Consider the following 22,875-nt stretch of genomic DNA (forward strand, 5'->3'; position numbering starts at 1 on the left):
AGCCCCGGGAAGCCACGCAGCTGCCCAGCCTTCCTCCCAGGGGCAGTGTGGGGTCAGGGTCAGCCTTGAGAGAGGGAGCCTCAAGGACCCAGCTTGACTTAGAGCCTCTGTTCTCTCCCCAGCCCCTCCCTCGCCTTACCAGGTGCCCCAGAGCAGAGGTTGTGAGGAACACACGTTTGCATCTTAGGCAGGATGTTTTCCTGGTGGCTTGGGGACATTGCAAGAAACTGCCTTGGCCCACTTCTGTTTAGCCCCCTATCCTCCCTGGGACTGCAGGGCTCTGGGGGAATTGCTGTTCACTCCCCAGCTTCCCCTTGTGCCCCCCACAGCACTTCCCTGGCCAGCCCTTAGTCCAGAACTTCCTGCATTCCATGAATGACTGGCTCAAGAGGCAGCAGAGAAAGAAAATTCCCTACGGTTTCTTTAAAGCTGCCCTGGACAACAGGAAGGAGGTGAGTCTGGGGACAACTGACGTCCTTCTTCGTATCCTCAATAACTGTGGGAGTGGAAGGCTCACCCTGTAGCCTCCGACCTCCTTCACCAACTTGGACTGGGGCAGGAGTCCGGGATCCTGGTTGGGTCCTTCCATTCGTAATGAATAAACTGCTACTTAGAGCTGTGTGCGTGCACCGTAGCTCATCTAATCTTCCCAGCTTTAGTGGAAGGTAGCTATTATCCCTGTTTAGCAGATGAAGAAACTGAGGGTAAGAGAGATTGTGTAACTTGTCTACGATCACATAGCCGGTAGGTGATTGGACTGGGATTCAAGTCCAATTGTGAGATACCAGCCGTGAGCGAGTTTGTAGCCACTGCTCCCTGTGGACCGCAGGCACATTGGGCTCCTCTGGCCCTCTCCAGGGGCACCTTTCTGGGCTCCTGTGCGTTCCGCTCTTTGCAAAGGTGGGCCACGGCAGCCAGCAGAGGCACACAGCCTTACAGATTTGTAGGATGCCAAGGCTCGAAGGGACCTCAGAGGCCAGACCCCTTATTTCTCATTTTACAGATGGGGAAGTTGAGGCTAGAATAAGGATGTAACTCAGTCTGTGTCATAGCTTTTCAGATCTGCTGCTCCTTTGATGGGTGTCGCCAGTGGAAGGGAAAGGCCACCTTTGAGATGAGAGACTAAGAAAGGGACCTCATTTGTCTTAGGGTTGTGTGCTGACCTTTTGAGTCTCCTGGAAGCTTATTTCCTCACCACCCGTCCCATTCCTTTTCTTCTCCATATATGCTCTCATGCACGTATGTGTTCCTTAGGGCGCTGTGATTGTCAAGAAGGTGAACTGGGTTGGCTGCCAGGGGAGTGAGCCACATTTCCGGGGCTTTCCGTGTTCCTTGTGGCTCCTCTTTCATTTCCTGACCGTGCAAGCAGCCCGGCACAATTTAGACCACTCGCATGAAGCAGGTGAGTCCGAGGCCTGTGCACCCCCAGTGCCTCAGCCCAACCCTGCCTTGCCCTCCTCACTCAGGCCCAGATGTAGAAGATTCTGCATTTGCAGCTGGCTGCATGCACTCAGCGTAGAACCAGAATGGGGAGGACCTGGAGAAGCCACCTGGTCGTGTCCCCTGCCCCAGGGTGGTGCCCGGCAAACAGCAGCATGAGGTTTCTTCCCGGCTTTCTTGGAACCACGACCTTGCTTTGTTTCCAGCCCTTCGTGAAAAATGTGTGGTTCTGTTTTTTTATACTCCTGTAAAGGAAAGAACTATGTCTGTTTTGGTCTACGTGGCTGATACTGTGTACTTTGAACAGTTTTAGTGTTTCCCACTGAAACGTCATTTTCTGAGGGAAGCTGGGGGAACACATTGCTCCTCTTGCCCTGTTCCCTCCCCAAACCGAGCAGCTGCCTCCATCACCCACTCTGCCTCGCAGCCACACCTGACAGCCAGAAGGGCAGGTATTCAGTTCAGTCCGTGTTTGCTGAGGGTTATATGGGGCCCTGGCTCAGCCCGGAGGCTGCAAAGGTGGGAGAGAAACAATCCCTGCCCTCCGTGGGGCAGGGGGGCGGAGCCGCCCTGCAAGGTGCCAAGGCCAAGAGCCAGGGATGAGGGTGCGCAGGGAGGGGGAGGAAGTCTCCATGCTGTCAGGAGGGGCAAAAGGAGGTAAGCTGAGAATGGATGGGTGAACAGGAGCCGAGCTAGGAAGGAAGAGCACCCCAACGGCTGAGCAGAGGCAGAGGGATTCGAGGAGCGGCCAGGGTGCAGCCAGCCGGCCAGCCAGCCTGTCTCTACAGAGCACCTTCAAAGCGTTGGGCCCTGTGTCGGGAGGGGTACCGTGGTACATCAGGCAGGAAGTCCCTGCCTCAGAGGGCCGATGTTCCAGGGGAAGGAGATGGACAGGGACCATACAAATAGATCATCTCAGGTGTGATGATGAATGCTCTGAAGAAGACCGAGCTAGGTGGTGTGGAAGAGGGCGAGGGAGGGGTGCCATGTTTACACAGGGTGGCTGGGGACAGCTTCTCCGAGGAGCCGGCCCTGCACGGGGCCCTGACTAGTGAGAGGGAGGCAGCTGGGGGAATGTGGGAAGAGAGGTTTCCAGGCTGTGCCCGTTTGACCGCCATAACAAAGTGCTACATGTTGAGGGGCTCGCACAACAGAAACTTACTTGCTCACGGTTGTGGAGTCTGGAAGTCCAGGATCAAAGTGTCGGCAGGGTTGGTGTCTGCTGAGGCCTCTCCTTGGCTGGCAGAAGGCCCTCTTCTCGCTGTGTCTTCATGTGGTGTTCACCGTGTGCCACGTCCCAGCTTCCTCTTCTTGTAGGGACACCAGTCATAATGGCTGAAGGCCCACCCTCGTGACCTTATTTTACTTTAATTATCTAATTTGAAGTCTGTGTCCAATACAGTCACATTCTGAAATACTGGAGGTTAGGACTTTGACATAAGAATTTGAGTGAACACAATACTGCCGATAACACGGGCCAAGGACTAGCAGGTGCAGAGGACACGTCTGGCATGTTGGCAGCAGCAAAGGAAGGCCGGGGGAGAGGCTGGGATGGGGGAGGCAGTAGAGGAGGTGCACGTGTGGTGGTCTCGGCAAAGGAGGGGTTGGATTTCTGATTCAGTGTCAGGAGACCTTGCTGGAGAGTTTCATAGGGGAGCGTCCCCAACGACTGATGCTTTAGGGAGACTGCTGGGTGGAGGGTGGTCTGTAGCGGGGCAAGGTGGAGGCAGGGCCACCCCAGGAAGTTGCGAAGCTAGTCCCGAGAGGCGGTGGTGGCCTGGACCAGAGTGGTAGGTAGCATGTGGAAGAAGTGGTCAGATTTAGGAGTATTTTGAAGGTAGTGCTGATGGGAGCCCGGGGCAGACTGGATGGAGAGTATAGGCAGGAGCCAGGACCCAGGGTAGACCCCAGAGTTGCTGGGCCTGAACTTCTGGTGGACGGTGGTTCTGTGAGCCGAGAAATGGGAAGGCTCAGTGGTTGGAGTGTGTAGATGGTGGGGGACTCCGTGGTCTGTGCCCGCTGGCTGTCTGAACGGAGATGTAGACAGTTGAGTCCAGGCTTCTGGGGAGAGGTCCATGGCAGAGGTACAGATCTCGTGGGCATGAGCATGGGGGTGATAGGTAAAGCCTCAGGACTGGACAAGCCCATTACGGGGCGGGCAGAGGACAGCACTGAGGCCTGTGCCCTGGGGTGTGTGGCATCTGGGCCTCTGACGAGGAACAGGAGCCAGCAAAGGAGATGGAGAAGGAGCAGCCGCTGTGATTTCAAAATACCGTGTTTGAAGAAGAAGGGTGTACTCAGCCAAGCGGGGGGCGGGGCTCTCTGGCAAGAGCTGTTGCAGTTGTGTCGTGGAGAGAAAGGCCTGGCTGGAATGGGCTGAGGGGAGAACAAGAGGCAAGAAACTGGAGATGATGGGGAAGTAACAGGGCAGAGAAGGGATGTCTTTATTGCAGTCGTCTTTCCCAGTCAGAATGATCCCGCGTTAAGGGAGAAGTGGGTGCTGCAGTAACAAAGGAATATGTTTATAGGAGTGAGATCCTTGCCGAGGCCAGAAGGGGTAAGGCCCTGAGCACAGGGAGGGAGGAGGCGGTGCGCACAGTTGCGGGGCAGGCAGCAGCCGGGCTGGGGCAGGAGAGGGCAGCACCCAGGGGGCCAAGGACAAAGGCAAGGCGTGGCTTTCAGGGTGCTCAAGTTGCTAGGAATGACGGCTTGGGGGGTGGTCGAGGTGGGGGGGCCATGGGTCCTGTTTTGAGGGGCTGGGAGTTTGCCGCAGGACAGAGAGAGTTTGGAAGCAACCAGCAGCAAGGAGGGTCCTTCCGCCACCACCGGCCCTGACGTATGAGGTGTGGGGAAGACAAAGGGTTTAAGAGGGTGTGTTTCGGGGAGCCCGGCGTCAGCAGGAAGGTGAAGGGAGTTTTCAGAGGTGGGCACTGACGCCAGTCCAGAGGGCCCAGTGGGAGGGAGTAGGGGGTGAGGGGAGATGGAGACAAAGCAGGGGATGTGCAGAGCCAGATCGCAGGGACCCCCGATGCAGTGGCTGAAGGAGCAGGAAGCCCAAAGTGGGTTGGGCACAAGGAGGGGTGCAGGGGATGGGGTGTGGGCAGGCTGGCCCCTGCCTGCTTCTCCAGACACGTCTCAAAGAGCCTAAGTGTTCTGCTGACGAGTTTGGGCTTTATCCCAAGTGTCAGTGACAGGGACCTGGATTATTAGCAGAGAAAGGAAACTGGGATTTAGGAGTTTGGGAGGAGATGGGGTCAACTCTGAAGTGACCTCTGGAAGATGGACAGGTGTGCAAGGAGACTCGGGGCCCGTGGAGGGGACGGTGGTGGGGCTGGCGGGCGTAGGCAGCCAGAAAGGCCCCCCCACCCCCCGCGACCGCAACAGCGGCTCCTCTCCCCGCAGCCAAAGCCCAGGAGGTCCTCCAGGCCATCCGGGGCTACGTGCGCTTCTTCTTCGGCTGCCGAGATTGCGCCAGCCACTTTGAGCAGATGGCGGCGGCCTCCATGCACCGGGTGGAGAGTCTGAACAGCGCCGTGCTCTGGCTCTGGTCTAGCCACAACAAGGTCAACGCCCGCCTCGCCGGTAAGGAAGGGCCCTCTCCAAGCCTGGAGTCACCTACAGAGGGAGGTGGGGGAGTTTTAGGGGACTTGGACCAGAGGTGGGGACAGGACACTCATCCCCAAAGTAACACCCTGTGTTTCACAGTGCTTCACAGGGCACAGAGCCTTTCCACATGCTCCGCCTGCGCTGCTGATGGAGTCAATGTCTTTAGACCCATTTTCCAGATGAGGAAGCTGAGGCTTTGACGCTCTAGGACTGTGGCCTTCCAGTGCCACTGCTCACTCTTTCTCCTGCACCAGGGCGCCTTCCTCAGAACTCTTGGGGTCCCTCTCCTGCCTTCCTTGTTCTGCTATCTGGCTCTTGGCCCCTTTCTTACTCACACCAACAGGGAGAGGAGAGCTGGGCTTTTCCACCCAAGGGGAGGGGTCTAGCAATGAAATGTGCCTGAAGACAAAGACCAAGTCCTCCCTAGAAAAGAACAGGGACTGATTCCCATAGGGGGAGGCCTTGTCTTCTGAGTTTCCCCATTTACAGTGTTTTCTGTTCCTGGTGCAAAGGAGTCGGATGGGTCCAACAGGCAAAAGCATTAAACTAAGGGGTGACCAGAAACTGTCGCTGTGGGGAGGGGCCATCTGTGGTCGGAGCCTGGGCTTATCTGTGGGGAGAGGGGAGTGGCTGACAGACCTCCTGGGGGTGGGAGGTTTGGGGATGAGGCCTGGGGCTGCCGAGGTTAAAGGAAAAGGAAGGGAATGGAGCAGGTGGTGGTGCAGGCTGCTGGTCCCCTGGGGCCTCCTGGCCGACTTTGAAAAGAAGACAGGAGCCCGTCTCTCCTCTCCCTGCTTCCGTCTCTGCTGCCGTCCCGCCCCCACATGCTCCATGTGACCCTCCAGCCCCATGACCTGGGCAGGCTCCCTGCTCCCCTTGGGGCCCAGCTGCCACTGGAGGGTGGATCTGGGGCTTCTCCTGGCACGGCCCGGCCTGGAGGAAGGCAGTACCCCGCCCTCGGAGCGGGGGTGGGGAGGGGGGGTAGTGGGGTCCTTTCGGATTAAACTAGTATTGGTAACAAGCAGGTACAAATCGAGTGCTCGCTTTACAAGGCTGGTCACCACTACTTCTCACTGGACCTTTGGAATCTGCTCGATGTCCCCTCCCCACAATAACTGTTCCAGCGGTTACATCACTTGCCGCTGCTTCGTTCTGGCCAGCACCTTTTGTTCCCTATTAACCCCTTTGGGAGAGGTGCCTCCTCCAAGAGATCTGGGCTGGCGGGCACTCCCTGGGCGACCCTGGCCCTGTGGGGCTCAGCCTGGGGCTGTGCCCACCAAGCCAGCCATCAGGGTAACTCCCTGACCCTCCTGAGTGCCCTTTTCCCCATCCAGGCCCCCAGGCGCCCCCATAACCACCCCTTGGAGCCCACCAGGGAAGGAGATTCCACCAACTCCTGCCTACCCTGGAGGGCTGCCATGGCGTGAGGAACACCTGTACATTACCACATGCCCGAGCTCTTGTTTTAAAAAAACATGTTCCCTTGAACTACAGAAGTAATGTTTCTTCACTGTATAAAACTTGGGAAGTTTCAGAAAAATGCAGAGAAGAAAATTACTAGCAGACCAACCAAAGACTGCAAGACAGATAATATTGAGTCCTCTGACCCTTTTCCATGCCTGGTTGAGGGGTACAACCCAGCAGTGAAGTTGATGAAGGGGCTGCAGGGAGCGGCCGCTAGGAGGCTGTGGTGGCTGAGGAGGGGATTGGAGTCCTCCTCGCCCAGGGCAGCACCGTGCTGGGCTCCATGGGCCCCCCCCCCCAACCCCATGCTAGGTTTTTTCACCTGGCTTCTCATACCCATCATTCCCAAGGGCAGATGAGGAAGCTGGCATTCTGAATGAAAAATGAGGTCTGCGCTTCTAGGCAGGCCCAGGGGTCACAGCCAGCCTGTGTGTTTTCCTCGCCAGGTGCCCCCAGCGAGGACCCCCACTTTCCCAAGGTGCAGTGGCCGCCCCGCGAACTCTGTTCTGCCTGCCACAATGAGCTCCGGGGTTCGCCTGTGTGGGACCTGGACAACACCCTCAGATTCCTCAAGACCCACTTCTCGCCGAGCAATGTCGTCCTGGACCTTCCTTCAGCCGGGCCGGGCCCCCGGATGGTTGCCCAGAGGATGGCAGCCAGAAATTTTACTCTGGGCCCTGAGAAGGCTGGGGTCATGGTAGGCCCAGGAACCACGGTTCCCAAAGTTCCGGCAGAGACACTGAGGGTGAGTCACCCCCGGGATGTGCTCATTGGCCTCAGTATGACAGCTGAGCCAGACCAGGGACCTCCTGAGCACATAGCAGAGCTTCACAGGGATATGTTGGAGCGGCCAAAAGGGCGGGAACACTTGACCAAACGAGACACAGGAGCCGTGTTGCTGGCCGAGTTCCTCGCTGAGAAGAACCCCAGAGGCCCTGCAGAGCTGGGGCGAGTGGGTCGCAGCTCAAAGCAGCTGGCCAGCATTTCTGATGGGGAGCTGGAGGCTGGGCCCATGCGGGGCCGGGACCAGTGGCTACAGGTGCTGGGAGGGGGCTTCTCCCACCTGGACATCAGCCTCTGTGTGGGGCTCTACTCCCTGTCTTTCATGGGCCTCCTGGCCGTGTACACCTACTTCCGGGCCAGGATGAGGGCACTGAAGGGCCACGCTGGCCACCCCACAGCCTGAACCGTTCACCTTGGGAGGGGGCGGGAAGGGGAGCTGCCGTTCATGGTGCTCTTCCAGCCCCCTGCTCCTCTCCCCTTTTCCCTTGCTCCTTGTCCAGAGAAATCCAGGGAAGCCAGTTGCTCCAATGAACCTCCTGGGGCCCTCTGGGAAGGAGAATTCCATAGCCATGAAAGCGCACCTAGGGCTCATGTCCATCTGACAGCACGGGGGAGGACAGCTGTGGGCAGGGGGGATGGGAGGCTCTGTCTCTGGCCTCTCAGGACCCACATTGCTTTTTTTCACCTTGTTTGAAGTCCTTCTCATTCTCACTGAAACTTCCGTGTCTCCCACCTGGCCTTGGGCCTAAACTGGGGCAAGTGAGGCCACAGTTCCCCAGGTCCCCCATCCAGAGGAGCGTTCCCAGGGCTGGCGCACTAGAGCGGAACTCTTCACTGCACCCCAGGCCCCGTCCATCCCGCTCCCTTCTGGATGCAAAGAGGCCTCTGTGCCAGAGAAGGCAGGACTGCCTCTGGCCCTCTGTGGTCTGTCCATCCTCCAGCCCCTCAGTATCTATGGGGTGGGGGTTTGCTTTGGGGGGGGTGGGTCTGGAAGCTTCTGAATGTCCTGCTGGTCCCCCAGGTGAGGCTTGGGTGAGTGTTGGAGGGAGGAGAGCTTCTGGCTCCTTCCCCCACACCTCTGCTTCAGGAGGGGTGCAGGCCAGAGCTGGTGTGGACTCGGATGGGGGATGGCCATGGGGCTGGGTGGTGAGCAGCTGGCTTGGCAGGACCTGATAAGGGCTGGTGTGGGATTTAAGGAGGGTGCTGGTGTCTTTAGTGCCTTGGCTCTGGGCTTAGCTGGAGGGTAGAGTGAAGCCACAGGGAAAAGATGGTTGCTTCGAATGTGCTTTGTCTCCTCCCCAGTGCACTCTACCCCTCCTAGAGCTGGGTCTTTTGTCTTTTGATTTTGGCCTTCGAAATAGATGCTAATGTTTGAATGTGGAGGGTGTTGCAGTGAGGAAGTGTCCTCTCTCTCAAGGGCCCACCTTCCATCGTGCAGAGGTTAAAAGGGTCAGAGGGGAGGGTGACTCTGTACACATGCTCGATTCCCACTCTGCCCCACTGCTTGGGAGGGTTGTGGAATAAATTATTTTTGTTAAGGCAAAGCGTTGGTGTGTTCTTTAACTTGCTGTTTGGAGACCTAGTGTCCAGGTCTGGACAGAATACGCAGAATCCAGCCTCAGTGGGGATCCAGCCAGAAGTGACTGGCCCCTGGCTCACATAGCTACCACCCTGCAGGGGAGGAGGTGCCCCAGCACAGCCCCTGTCTCCGTGATGGACCCTCCTGTACTGCCCTCGGAGCTCTCCGTTCCCAAGCCCCTTCCGTCTCCACATGCACTGGAGACAGGCCTTGGTGGAGTTCTAATCCTGCCTCCTGTTCCCCCAGCCTCCCTGGAGCACCTGACTCATGTTCCAGTTTTGCTCCAGGCACCTTCCTCGCACCTGCCTGGCCTGGCCTCCTGCATCCCCGGCTCTCTCCCAAGGAAGGAGAGGGCTTGTTTGTGGGAGCGGCCTGCCTTGGCTGCTCAGCAGGGAGGAGTCAGCCAGATTAGAGAGCCTGTCCCTAATCCGGCCTGCCAGGTTTTACAAGGATCAGAACAGCTGATAATGAACCTCATTAAGGGGGAACAGGAGCCTCAATCCGATTTGGGGTTTTTCTCTTTGACATCTCCACTCTGCTCAGATGGCCTTGGCACTGGGTGAAGCAGGCGGGGTGCCGAGCGTGCTCCCTCTGCTGGGGCAGCTGGGATGGGGGCCCAGGCAGGGGTCGACACCCCCTTCCCTGCACGTGTCAGCCCTGTGTTAGCTGGGTAGCTTCCAGCCTGGAGCCTCCCCGCAGCCTCCCTCTCTGTGTCCTGGCTCTACTCATCCAGTCTGCCCCCTCCGTTCTCCTAAGCTGGCTCTGGTCCTCTCCCCGAGCCCCACCGGGTCCTGGCTGGGAGGCTGACGGGCCAGCACACGGGGCAGTGCGACCCCGGCCTGCAAGAAGGTGAAAGAGGTCCCAGGGCCAGTGCCCACGGGGCCAAGACCACCTGCCTTGCTCCTCTACTGCCTGGTACCTGGCACAGTGTCAAGTGCAGAGGATTTCCCTCGGCAAGCCTGCTTCACAGGACCTTCGGGCCCGCCAGGGCCTCTATAGTGGGTGTGGGCCTCCTCCGCACAGCCAACCCTTTCTTGCGCTGTCTCCGTGGCTCTGATTGATAAACAAGGGTGGGCCTCCCCCTTAACAGGGCTGCTGCCTTTCACCCTGATTTCCCCAGGGCGCTTTCAGCTTCATCGATAAACCAGCTTGCCCCCCAGCTCGTCCCCTCCCCCAGCGGGTCTGCCAGGCTGGGAGCCCCTGCTTCTGTGACTTGAACTCTGCTTGCCATTCTGGGTTGTTCTCCACTTCTTGGGAGAGCTCCCACGCAGGAGAGGGTCCTCGGGGGAGTCCTGCCAAAGCGAAGGCTCCTTGTTCTGGAGCCGGACAGAGAAACTCCCCTCTGCCTGGGATGCTACCTGCTGAGCATTCAGGAACGATTTCTTAGAGACAGATGCCGCTGAGCTGGCTTTTGAAAACTGAGTGGGTGTAGCAAGGAAAATGTGCAGGAAAAGGCATCACAGGCCAAGGGGAAAGCGCATGCCAAGTCCAACAAAGAAAAAGAGTGAATACAAGAAATTCTCAGTAAAAAAACGTAGACATTTTTTCTGTTCAAAAAAATTTAAGGATTTGTTCAATGCTGCCCTGGGCTAAAGCTGAGGATACACAGAAGAAAGCCGTGGTTCCCGCTACGGTGGAGCTTTCCACCCTAGGGGAAGAGACGGGAGAGGAAAATGTGCTCATGCTCTTAAGGACGGGCCAGCAGGGGACATTAGGGGAGGCTTCTCTGAGACCTGAAGGAAGAGAAGACAGGAAGTGGGCAGGGGTAGGGGGACCACAAGCCTGAGGGGCTGCTGCATTCAGAAGCCACCCCCAGGCTGGTGAGGTCCCAAGGGGTGGCCCCACTTCCAGCCTGGCTCCTCCCCCCGACAGCCTTGGCACTGGGTGGGTGGGTGGGTGCCCAGGAGCAGCACATCATTCCCTGGATGTGGGGGTGAGGCCTGGGGTCCAGCGTACCCACACAGCCTTGGCCCTGGAGGAAAGTCACCAGCAGTTGGAGGAGGAAGAGGAGATCTGTTTCATTCTCCTGGCTTGGCCATTAACCAGCTGCATGTGACATTGGATGAGCCATTCACTTCTTGGGTCTCTGCTTCCTCACCTCTAGGATGAAGGCTTCAGACAGAGCCTCATGGTCCCTAAGGTGCCTTTACCTTTCTTGCAGTGATCTTAGCTGTTTTCTTGTCAGCTCAGGGAGGGTTGGTCCTGCAAGGCCACTCAGGAAGGACTTGTGGCAGAAAGAAATCACAGCCTGTATGATTTGTGTCCTCTTGGAAGTCCAGGACAACTATGAGAAGGGAAGGCTCACTCATGCTAGCCCTCAGCCTGCACCCCACCGGCGTCCTCTGCCCCAGCACTGCCTGGGTCCCCCCCCCCCCCCCGCCCAAGAAATTTAGAAATTTAAGAAATACTTAAATACCTTTTTGAATTTTTGCAACCAATGCAGTTCTTTTGAAAAGAAAGAACAACAAGGAAAATAAACAGGATTAAAGGATTTTAAAGTTCTGTTGTAAATAGGAAAAGCATTAATGCCCTGTTGAAAATAATGGGCCAAAGTATGAAGACCAAATGAGAGATGTCACTCTTTTTTATCCTATTGGTAAAATGAAAGAAAAAAAGGATAATGCCCAGTGCTAGCTAGAGGGAGGGAAAAGGACGTGTATCAGTTATCTATTGCTGCATAACAAGCCACCCCAAAGCTTAGAGGTTTGAAACAACAACAGTCATTTACTTTGCTCACAAATCTTCAATTTGAGCAGAGTTCAGGGGAAAACGGCTCATCTCTGCTCTGTGCAGTATATCTGGATGCAATTCGTCTGGCAAGCTCGTGCTGTGGGCAGGGAGCTTCAGTTCTCTTCATAGGCCTCTCCACGGGCTGCCTGGACTTCCTCACAGCCTGGTGGCTGTGCTCTGAGAGCAAGTATCCAAAGAGGACAAGGCAGAAGTGCATGGCATTTTCACATAAGAGCCCTCAGAAGTCACATAGCATTATTTTTGCTATACTTTGTTGGTTGAGACAGATATAAAATCTCATCCGGGTTGCAGATACAAAGTCCTGCCCAGGTTCGAGGGGAGGAGTCCTAGACTCCACCTTCTGATAGGGCAGTGACAAGTTCTGGAAAACTATGTGAGATGGGAGAGGTTGTCGAAGCCAGCTTAAAAAAATACAGTCTGCCACAGAGCACCCTCCTACACCGCTTGTGGAGGTAAAAACTGACACCACCTTTGGGAAATGTGCAATTTGTAATACAATGTAACTGGTAATATGTTTTAAGAGCCTTAAGAGAATATGTAACCTTTGATCCAACAATTCTATTCCTGGAATTTGTCCTAAGGAAGTAATTGAAGATATTCACTAAGATTTGCTACATGATGAATATTTATAACATCAAAATAAATTTGATCTAAAGTCCATAATCGGAGGTGATTAAGTTATGGTACATCATTACAATGGAATACAACATAACCACTAGAAACAATTTGAGTGCGTATTTTTTAAGCTGAAAATGTTTCCACACCATATTGTTATATGAAAATATGAAGTTACAAAAGCAGTTCTACATAGTATGATCTTATTTTTGAAAAAGAGGATTAGGGATACTGAAGGCATGGGTGAAAACTTGGAACATGTACATGAAATAGGTCAACAGTGGTTAACAGTCAGGGGTAGGATTATGGGTGTTTTTCTTTTTAGGTATCTGTATTTTCTCATTTTTATTAAATATTTACTACTTGTACAATTAAAAACCACTTTTAATGGGCCAAGAATACAAATTGTCAATTCATAAAAGAAGAAATACAAAGATCAATAGATACATGAAACAATATTCTTCAACAGTCAACAGAGTGAAAGAGTAATATTTTTTATACATCAAGTAACAATACAACTTGATGCTGGAAAAGTGATCATATAAGTTGGTATAGTATTTCTGAAAAAGAATATAGCAATATGTACCAACTTTAAAGATGTTAAGAATCAAGGGTGCCTGGTGGCTCGGTCGGTTAAGCATCTGACTTCGACTCAGGTCATGATCGCACGGTTCATGAGTTTGAGCCCCGTGTCAGGCTCTGCACTGACAGTGTGGAGCCTGCTTGGGAGTCTCTCTCTCTCTCTCTCTCTCTCTCTCTCTCTTCCCCTCACCCACTCATGCTTTCTTTTTCAAAATAAATAAATAAACTTTAAAGAAACAGATGTTCATAGTCAGAAATACTGACCCAAACTTGGAACAGCCTCCATGTTCACCATCGGAAAACCTTCCCTGGGGCCTGCTTCCCACAGGAAACAGTCCACTGGGCCCTCCTCTCAGACCCACAGTTTTCACCTCCCCCTTTTGCACTCCGAGTGCAGAGGCCAGGGGGCAGTTACGATTTATCATCACACTGGCACTGTTGATTTAGAAGAGGGAAATATTCCCCTGTACTCTTGTTTTTAATTACACAAATTGTGTTTTAGGAAAAAATGAAAGAGAACCATATGGGTGTGGAAGTGAAGCACATGCCTATATTTGGGCTGAGCACATCTGTGTCTGAGAACAGACCTAGCTCACATCCCTCCTTACATGGCTGCCTGCCATATAGGCATTTGAGTTTTGACCTGATTTAAAAGTTTTTATTTTTTTCAATGTTTATTTTTTGAGAGAGAGAGAGAGAGAGAGAGAGCGCGCGCGCGCGCGCGCGCGCGCATGAGTGGGGGAGGGGCAGAGAGAGAGGGAGACACAGAATCCAAAGCAGGCTCCAGGCTCTGAGCTGTCAGCACAGAGCCCGACCCGGGGCTTGAACTGACGAACTGTGTGAGATCATGACCTGAGCTGAAGTCAGACGCTTAACCAACTGAGGCACCCAGGCGCCCCAGTTTTGACCTGCTTTTAGACTCAGCCAAGAGATCACTGTCTCAAGAAGGTCCTCCAATGCCCTCAAGCCTGAGCTGGGCGTACGCTCCCCTGAGGGCACTTACCACAGGGCAGTGTGGTCACCTGGCTGTGGACGTCTGCTCTGAGAGGACAAAGACAATCTTCCCTTCTCCCTTTGCAGCCCCAGGACTTAGCATGGGGCCTGGCACCTCATAGGTGGTCAATCGATATCTTTTGAATAAACAGGGATATATTCCAGGATCTGCAACTCTCATAGCATGTTATGCATTTTTATACACCTTCAGTGCTGCGCACAGGGAGTGCTTTGAACACTAAAGAGGCTTAATAATGGTAAAATGGGTGAATAACAAATTAGGGATCAGCTACCATTGGGGAAAAGGATGTTTCAGGGTGAGGGAGATGTGGGCTCAAATCCCGATGCTGCTCCCTCTTAGCCACATAACCTCGGAAACATGCTGCTCCGAGCCTGAGTTTCTTCATCCGCGAAGAAGGTCATCAGGGGTAAGGTGTGGCGAACAGTGCCCAGCACACCGTAGGAGTTCATCGCACATTCTCATCTTTAACACCATTTGCCTTCTCTCCTAATTGCGCTGGGCCGGGGATTGGGATTCGGGTGGTTTCGGAGCCTCGGGCAGCCAATACCTCTGGGAGTAGTGTGAGCCGTGCCCTGGCCCCTTGCCTGGCTGAGGGGACCAGGGCGCTTCTCCACAGAGGCCTGGCCTCATTCCTCAAAGGCAAAATTGCTATGTCTCTCAACTCCTTTACTCATCCCAAAGTTCTTTCACATACTTGGTTCTTTTAAAAAAAAAAAAAGATTTAGTTTTGCTCGATGTTTTCAATAGGTAATACAGGAGTAAGTATTCTAAAAGTTGAGAAGGACACAGAGTGCCTGCCAGGCTCTCAGGTCCCCTCCCCGGAAGCTCGCGGTACTGCTGGTTTCGCTCGCGTGTCCTTTCAGACCCGTTCTCTGCAAATACGAGACAGGCACACGCTACACGTACCACTCGGCACCCGGTTGTGTCACGTTAATACTGCACGTTGAAGACCTTGCCGCATCACATACACAGACTGCCAACACACGCAGCGTCCTGTCTCCTGTCTCTGGGGTGCACCGATCTCTGGCCCCTTCCCAGTCTCCCTTCCGAGCTCCAGCTACGCCTTCAGGCTCCGTGGACTTGGACTTGTTTCCCCAGGCGTCTCTGGCTCCTCCAACTCCCCAAATCCGAAACCGACACTGACGGAGGCTTCCTCTCCAAGCCTCCTCCCTCTCTTGGCAGCCCGAGGGGTTCCCTTCACTCTCCCAGGCCTGGATGTCTCCTCTTGGCCATCCTGTGCATGATTCTCTCCTCTTTCCTGTTGCCCGCCCCCCCCCACTCACAGTGTCTCAGAACCCCCCTCATCTACAAGGGATAGAGGCCAAACCCCTTAGTCTAGCAGGCGTCCCCTCCCCGTGAGCCCTCCCTCCCCCCCACCGAAGGGGCCTCACTTGTCTCCCCTGGAATCACAGCCGGTGGGGGACTGGCTACCTGGGCCACAGCAGAAGTTCAACTTTTTCCAAACTCTGTTTTGTTTCAGCAGCAAAATAGGGTCAGGGACATCTAGGCACTTGGGACACAGGGATGAGTAAAAGAAGGGTCTCAGGTTACATCTTGTGGCGAGATGGTAGGAAGAGACAGACTATAATCAGGTAAAGAAATAAATGAATAAGGATCTCACATAGTGATAATGCTATGGAGAAAATAAACAGGACTTCCTTATGAAAGACATCAAGATCTCACTAAACAGAGATTCTGTGCTTATGCACGGGCAGATCAACACTGCAGAGAGAAAAGTTCTTTCCAAATTAACCTACAATTTAGTGTAACACCAATCAAAAGTCCAGGTAGATTTTTTTTGGTAGAACTCAGCAACTTTATTCTAAAACGCATATAGGCGATTAAAGGTCCGTGGATTACTAAATCGTTCTGGGGGGAGGGGAAGAGTAAAGTAGGGGACTTGCTCATTGTGAGAAATTTTTTAAGAGTGATTTTCACCATAGGAACCAATAGATCCTAATAAAACGTTTAAAGGAAGACCCACGAATATACGGCCATGTGAGATATGACTAAGGTAGCATTATAAACCCATCAGACAGTCAAAGTTGACAGGAAACTGGCTCACTCAGTATGGAGAGAAGGAAAACTGGACCTCTGCCTTGTACTGAAGATGAGCTCTAGATGGATTTATTTTTTATTTAAATCCAAAGTAGTTGCATATTTTATTTTCTGTTTTTAGATGGATTTAAAACCTAAACATGATCGATTAAAAATTATAAGCCAACAGAAAATAGGGGAGCATATCATTGCAACATAGGGATAGACAAGCACTTCTTAAGAACCTAAAAAGCACAAACCACGAGGTGACGTGGAGACAGATCTCTTAGGTCACACTGAAGAGTTTCTGTTTGCCACAGGCAAGTGAACAGACAGCTTACAGGCTGGGAAAAGGTATCTGCGGCGTCTAAAACTGCCCTCGTCACCATCGAGTGTAGACCTGCCCATGACAACCCCGTAGGGGAGGTCTGGCTCTGGCGGGACTGTGTCTGCACTCGGATCAGGGAGGGGGCTGGCGCCGAGGTGGAAAACTCGATGGCATGGCAGGCGAATGACAGGCCTGCTGGCCGGCTGTCCAGGCCCTCTCCCGGCCGAGGATGAGGGGCTCCCTGAGACCAGATTCATCCATGGCCAGCCACAGGCCAGACCATGAACACTGGCCCTGAAATGTGTGTGGTAAAATGGACAAATTACCCTGACGGGTTCCAATTTTCACTCTGCAGGAGCAATTCCCTGCAGGCCTATTCCAGAGTGGCAAGTGTGAAACGCAGCCTTCATGGTGGATTAGCGGCCTAAAGGAAGCCCGTCACCTCCAGGCCTGGGGGAGAGAGTGGGGCTAATTCTGTTTCTCCACGGCAGAATTCCTTTCTGTGTCCCGAGCAACACTTCCTGTCCTGTTTCTGTGACTGAAAGCCTGAATCAACAGGGTGTGCGTGTGGTTTGGGGGTCGGGGGACTTGCCACCACAGGCCACAGTCACAGACACTTCAGACTGTGGAACAGTGTCCCATAAAAGTACTGCTCCTGACACTCTGTCCCCTTTCTAGAAGGAAGCTTTGAGTGGGCTTCTTCTGAAGGACAGTAACTTCATAGCAAATATTGATTAAGGTGCCCTGCCCTTAAGGAGTGTGGAGTCTAGAAGGAGAGACCCACCAGGAAAGGGTTCCATGACGATTCAGCCCAGTAGATGCCCCACAGAAGAGCTGGGGTGCTGTGGGGCCCCAGGACTCATCTCTTCAGGAGAGAGGAGCAGGGGTCACTGGAAATTCACACAGGGAAAGGGGGAAGAAGAGAGAGGGAAGCACTAAGGATGAGAGGGTGGGATGTGGCCTGAGCAGGGGACTTAAGGAACGGCCTGGAAGTCTGGAATGGATTCTGCAGGCTTTAGGGGCCGGTGGGGTGCTTCAGCAGAGAGGCACAGTCTTGGGTATTTTTTAGCAAGATGTCCCTGGTGTGAGAACCCAAGTCTGAGGTCCAAGTTCTCCCCAGCCAACAACATGTAAGACCTCAGTGTGGTTGCCTCGCTGTGCCTGTCGCCTCTCCAGCTGCCTCTCTGGTCCTCTCCGGGGTGGGCCCACCCGGCCGGACAGATCTTGTGAGTCCCCAGGACTCAAGCTCTCAATCCACAGGCCTTCTTGTGTGCTCTTTCCCCACCTGAAATCTTTCCCCACCAAATGCCTGCCTGTGTTCAAATGTCACCTCCTCCAAGAAGCCTTCCCTGACCCTCCTTGGGCCACACCCTGCAGCCAAGCCCTTCCTCCCCTTCTTGGGCCACGGTAAGCACCACCCTTTTCCTCCCATCCCATGGCTGAAGATGTGTGCTGACTGCTTGGCCTCCCCACCCCGTCAGACTGGGAACTCTGGGAATGTGGAGTCTGTACTCCCTCCACCCCCGTGTCTCTGCTTGTCACCCTTGCTGTCAGTAGTGACTGACTGGTGAAATCATGGCCTCCTCTCCCACCGGCGAGTAAAACACTTGCTGACTTTTTCTACCTCTCCTTTCCTCCTCTCTGTCTCAGGATGACTCAGCTCTCTCTGCCCCAGGTGCATTCAGCTACCTGGGGAGAGAAGAGATACTCAAAAGTATTTTATGTTTTTATTTTTTTAATGGTTACTTAATTATTTGAGGAGGGCAGAGAGAGAGAGAGGAGAGAGAGAGAGAGAGAGAGAGAATCCCAAGCAAGCTCCATGCTGTCAGTGCAGAGTCCAACGTGGGGCTCAAACCCACGAACGTGATCATGACCTGAGCTAAGAGTCAGATGCTTAATTGACTGAGGCACCCAGGCGCCCCCAAAAGTATTTGTTTAATTTAGGTTTTCAATAGCACCATAAGATCTGTACATTGGGTAGACCCTTTTTGGTGAGATTTCTGGCATGTGATCTCTCCAGCTCAGTAGTTGAACACCTTACATGGATGGGGGAGCAGCCCCCCTGCCCCCCCAAATGCCACGCCCTCTTAAAGCTCAGTGACAGAACTGGCACAGTGTCACCTCCGCTGTATTCTAGTGCTTGAAGCAAGTCACAGTCACAGCCCAGATTCAAGGGGCGGGGACTCCACAAGGTTACAAATACTAGAGATATGGTTCATTAGGGGTCACCTGTGTGACTAGTGTAAACACCAAAGGTCTACTCCGTGCATGAGAATATAGCGTGATGTGAATATTCTTCAAAGGTGTGATCACGTGAATTGTAACTAAATCTCTGAGAGCGATTCATTTTTGTTTTCAGGAAAGAGTCAACCATCTAACATTCAGTGAAACGTCAGTGGGCCACTTTGAAAAGGCCAAGATCTGATTGTGGAGGTCACCTCTTACTCTGATCATCGCAGGCTCAAGAAAATGGTGGAAAAGCAAGTAACTCCAGGTGGTAAAGTCATTTTGAAATAAGAGCTAACTATAATGCATGTGTAACACACACACGTGCACCAGCAAAATCACACTTTCAGCCGAATTTATTCAAAGGCAGAGTTTGTGGGAATGGTAATAGTCCTGTGCAGAACTGCCTGGAAATGGCCTTGACTGCCGCTGAAAGGAGGAGGCCGGTGCCCCTGGCTGTGTTCACACAGAGGCCGAGTGTCTGCCGGGCAGGGGTGCACAGGCACGATTCTGCAGGGGCAGGGGCAGGGCAGGGCTAGGGCTAGAAGTCCTCTCAGACATTTCCAGAGGGAGGACCTGATTTGTGATGCCGGAGTTGCATGGGACTCAAGGCTGGAGGCGGGCTTGAGGAGGGGGCCAGCACCTGGAAAGGAGAGGGACAGCTTGCATCCTGGGCCTGGGGACTCCAGCTGAGCATTCACGGGTGGGAGCCCCCAGCCTCACCCCAGCAACAGCGGCTGAAGCAGGATGCTGGTGTGGCTTTTCCTGTGCTCTGTGTCCAGGTCACCGTCTCAGGCTTTCCTCTTCTTCTTTAGCTCATCAAAGGGACCCCGGGCCCATGTAATAAAGTCTGCAGGGCACTGAGGGAGAGCGGGAAGTCCATAAAAAGCCAGCGCCCATTAGTGGTGAATGGTAATCGGGGGCCTGACAGCCGTAACCGTGAGTATCCCGCCAGCGACTGCACCAATAACAGGTCCGACAGCCTAACCAGGCCTGACAGGGCCACCAGCAGCGGTGTTCGAGCAGCTGCTGAGAGCCTCCCCACTGCCCCAGGGAGCATGTGCTCGGGCTTCTCTTGGTCAGTTGGTTCCTTGTACACTGGCCCCCCTCCCGCATCCATTCACGTAACAGGTATTTACAAAGATGCTGTAATATGCTGGGTCCTGTACTTGGAGCTTGAAACATAATGGTGAGTAAGACACTTTCTTTACTGTCAGCAGAGAGGTGTAAACACAGGGGCGGAGGGCTTTGTAACAACATTTATGACCATCTACGAAGCGCCTCTTAAGAGCCCAGCACTCTGGGCTCCGTTTTCCCATGGTTAAATAACTTGCCCAAGACCTCCAGTGCTGAGGCCTCTTGTAATAAGATTGCCTTTGGAGAGTGAAGCTAACAAGAATCACTGCCCTTGAGTGCCTTCTCGGAGTCACCCGAGAGGGTCCCTGTAACTGTGTCCCTGGAACAAGGTGGGGGTACCCAAGTCCGGTCAAGGACAGGAATGTGTTATCAGGGATGTTCTTGTCATGAAGACTGCTAGAATCCCAAGGAGGGCCTGCCCCAGGCCCTTGTTAGTAAAGGGGATGAATGGGTAGAGGGTATTCTTAGGGATCAGGGGCCTTGTCAACGCCATTTGGGGTGTCTGAGGCCTGGAAGGCCAGACCCTGGGAGACAAGCAGCCTCCAGGCTGTCTGCAACACCAGCTGTTCCCAGTACTCACCAAGTGCCCTCAGATACTAAACCCTTGCCCTGACAATTGGGCAGAGGACAGAGTTTGGGGTAGAGGCCCACCGGAGCCCATCACTGAGCAGAAGCAGCCCCACTGACAGGCTGGAGGGTACAGCAGAAGGCGCCTGGGCTTCTCTCTTTAGGCCACAACCAACCATACGATGAACCTGCCCACAGCCTCAAGAGTAGGAACATCCCTCTCCCCCCACACGCCACATACTTTCTTTCCCTCCCTCAGGGCCTTCCCTTTCTGAACACCCTCTCTACTGCCCTCCCCCACAGAACACAAATCCCTTGCTATTTGGTCTGGTACAACCACCCCAGCAATATAAATACACGGTTTAATCCTTGGTTTAGAGGTTAAGCTCACTTGGGCTGGAATTCTGTGTCCCAGGACACTTGGGTGGGCCTTAGAAGAGCCCGAAAGAGGAGGCTCACATACATTAGAACGATACATACCACAGGTCAGAGACAGTGCTTTATGCACCATTGTGTGTTTTCAGAACTCTTTTTAAGTTGGATGTACTTACGTTTCTCCTTGTTCTGGAAGCCGTGCACTACTCTCTTCAGGATACTAGGTGGCTCAGTCCGACTTCAGCCCAAGTCATGAGCTCGTGGTTCGTGGGTTTGAGCCCCTCGTAGGGCTTTGCACTGACAGCATGGAGCCTGCTTCGGGTTCTCTGCTCCCTCTCGCGCGCGCTCTCTCTCAAAAATACATAAACGTTAAAAAAAATCTTCAAAAAAAGAATACATTTCAGGTGCTTAATAAAGCTTTGTTAAGCAAATGAAATAATTTTATAGCCAGAAACTGAGGGAAATCCAACAGGCCCTTGTACTGGTCAATATGAAGGAGAGGGAGGGACCATCTTCCTGGGCAGGTGGCCAGCAGGTGGCCAGGCTGGGGAGTGTCCAGCCTGTTGAGACTGGCCTGTGAATCAGAGATCTGAGTACTGCTGGTGCGAGGAAATAGGGGACTGGTAAGCAGGTCTTCTCAGCGCCTCAGATCTAGTCCCTCCTGCCAAAGCCTAGATACAGCATAAAGTGTATGGACACAGAACCAATAGCTAATAATAAGCCCCAACATTTGTTGAACTCCTAGGATGTGCAAAACAGCCCCATAAGGTACATGTTATTACTATCATGCCCACTTTACAGATGAATTTATTATACCATTTACCATTCCATTATATTAATTTATTATTATATTTGACGTTCCTCGAATGTCAGCCACTTGTATTTCTCTGTACCTACTTCCAAATTCTGCTGAATTTGGCAACCCTGCCTCTTGCCCAATAAAAGCGAGGGCTTTTATTCTTGCCTGTTCAGTCACCCGGCCACCTTCTCTCTTCTCCGTTCTCCACCTACCCAGATCCTCCCTGCTTTCCAGCCAGCTGACCCTCCCAGTGCCCAGTGGTCTCTCACTCCTCAGGGGAAGAGCTGTCTCTGTTCTCTCTGGTGTTGCCTGTCCTTGCTTCGGTGTATGTTCCAGGATGTTCTAGGCGAACACCGGGGTGCTCATTCCCTCCTGGCCACTTTCAAAGAGCTTGGGGGCTGTCAGTGGTGAGAGAAGGGTCCTCCCACGGTTGGCTGGGGGGCAGGAGAGGGGAGCAGGGGCAGCTGGGTCCCCAGAGGCCACAAGCCTGGCTCCCCCGGCAGAGGGACAGAGCTCACCAGGCTCTGGGGTGGAGGTGCTGGGCTGAGCTAATCACCTAAATGGACGCAGGCTGTTGAGAGACAGGCTCTATTCCCTAATAGAATTTGCCCTCAAGTGCAATTTAATTTTCTCTGAGGCGGTCTCCAGCCCCTCTGCTACCCTCCCCCAGACAGACCCTTATTTCCCCAGCTTCCTGGGGGGAGCAGAGCACGTTCTTGCAGAGAAAAGAGGAGAGGGGCCTCCTCCGGGCTCTGTCCCAATCCATCCACTCGGCCTCCTCCTTGGGAACAGCCCCTGCCCCACCTACCAAGCCCCTTCCCCAGCTCCCGCCCCCGACGGGGCTGCTGCTCCCCTTCCAGACACTCTCTGACTTGCCTCTAGAGCTGCCCACGTTCAGCGACAACAGCTACTCCCAGCCTCCAAGTCCTCACCATGAAGGCAGATTCTTCCCCTGACCTCTGGTAAGTTCATATGCTTCGAGAATTCTCTTTGTCCTGCGTAGCGTCAGAGGCTTGGAGGGGAAATAGTCTGGACGGGGGTATGGGAGATATTGAAGCAGGGTGGTGTGGGCCACGTGTACCCACACTCAGGATCCGGTGGAGGGGGCAGAAATCAGCTCAGCACCCTGCAGTTGGGGCAGAGCCCAGCTCCCGAGCATCCTAAGGTCACTGCTGGCTCACTAGAGCCTTTCCTGGGGCTGGTTTTCCCTCCAGACACCCCATACTCCCAGCTCACAGCCTGTAGTGTCCTGAAACCTGACGCTGGTCATTGAGAGCAGGGAAGATGTGGGAATCTGGACTCTGAGTTGTCCTTTTGTCTCCCCTGCCAATGTCAGGCTGGAGGTGGGGGAGCCTCTTCAGAAGCCGTTTTCCATCCCTTTCTCTGAGAGCCCCTCGGGCCGTGATGGGACTCAGGGAGGTCTGTGCAAGTTCATGCCTGGTCTGTGCCTGTGGTCATGGGCTTTCCCACCCCCACCTCCAAGCAGGGATGGGCAAAGACCACAAAGAGCACCCTGGGGGAGGGGAACAGAAGAAAGGGAAGGGGACCCTCAGGTTAGCTGAGGTGGCTTT

General features: G+C 53.8%; 1 protein-coding gene across 1 annotated transcript in view; it reads left to right on the top strand.

Moving 5' to 3' along the window:
- The window catches only part of QSOX1 (quiescin sulfhydryl oxidase 1), a 35,523-nt gene extending 26,686 nt beyond the window's left edge, over positions 1 to 8,837 (top strand). The window contains exons 9-12 of the mRNA XM_047076858.1: positions 330 to 452; positions 1,255 to 1,402; positions 4,843 to 5,022; positions 6,957 to 8,837. Coding sequence (XP_046932814.1) covers positions 330 to 452; positions 1,255 to 1,402; positions 4,843 to 5,022; positions 6,957 to 7,696 — 1,191 coding nt within the window. The 3' untranslated portion in view covers positions 7,697 to 8,837. The remainder of the gene's footprint in view (positions 1 to 329; positions 453 to 1,254; positions 1,403 to 4,842; positions 5,023 to 6,956) is intronic.
- The last annotated feature ends 14,038 nt before the right edge of the window (positions 8,838 to 22,875 follow it).

Source organism: Lynx rufus, unplaced genomic scaffold, assembly GCF_022079265.1.
Source record: "Lynx rufus isolate CCGP_SWC_20201006 ecotype Redwood Valley unplaced genomic scaffold, mLynRuf1.p SCAF_15, whole genome shotgun sequence".
NCBI classification, from domain to species: domain Eukaryota; kingdom Metazoa; phylum Chordata; class Mammalia; order Carnivora; family Felidae; genus Lynx; species Lynx rufus.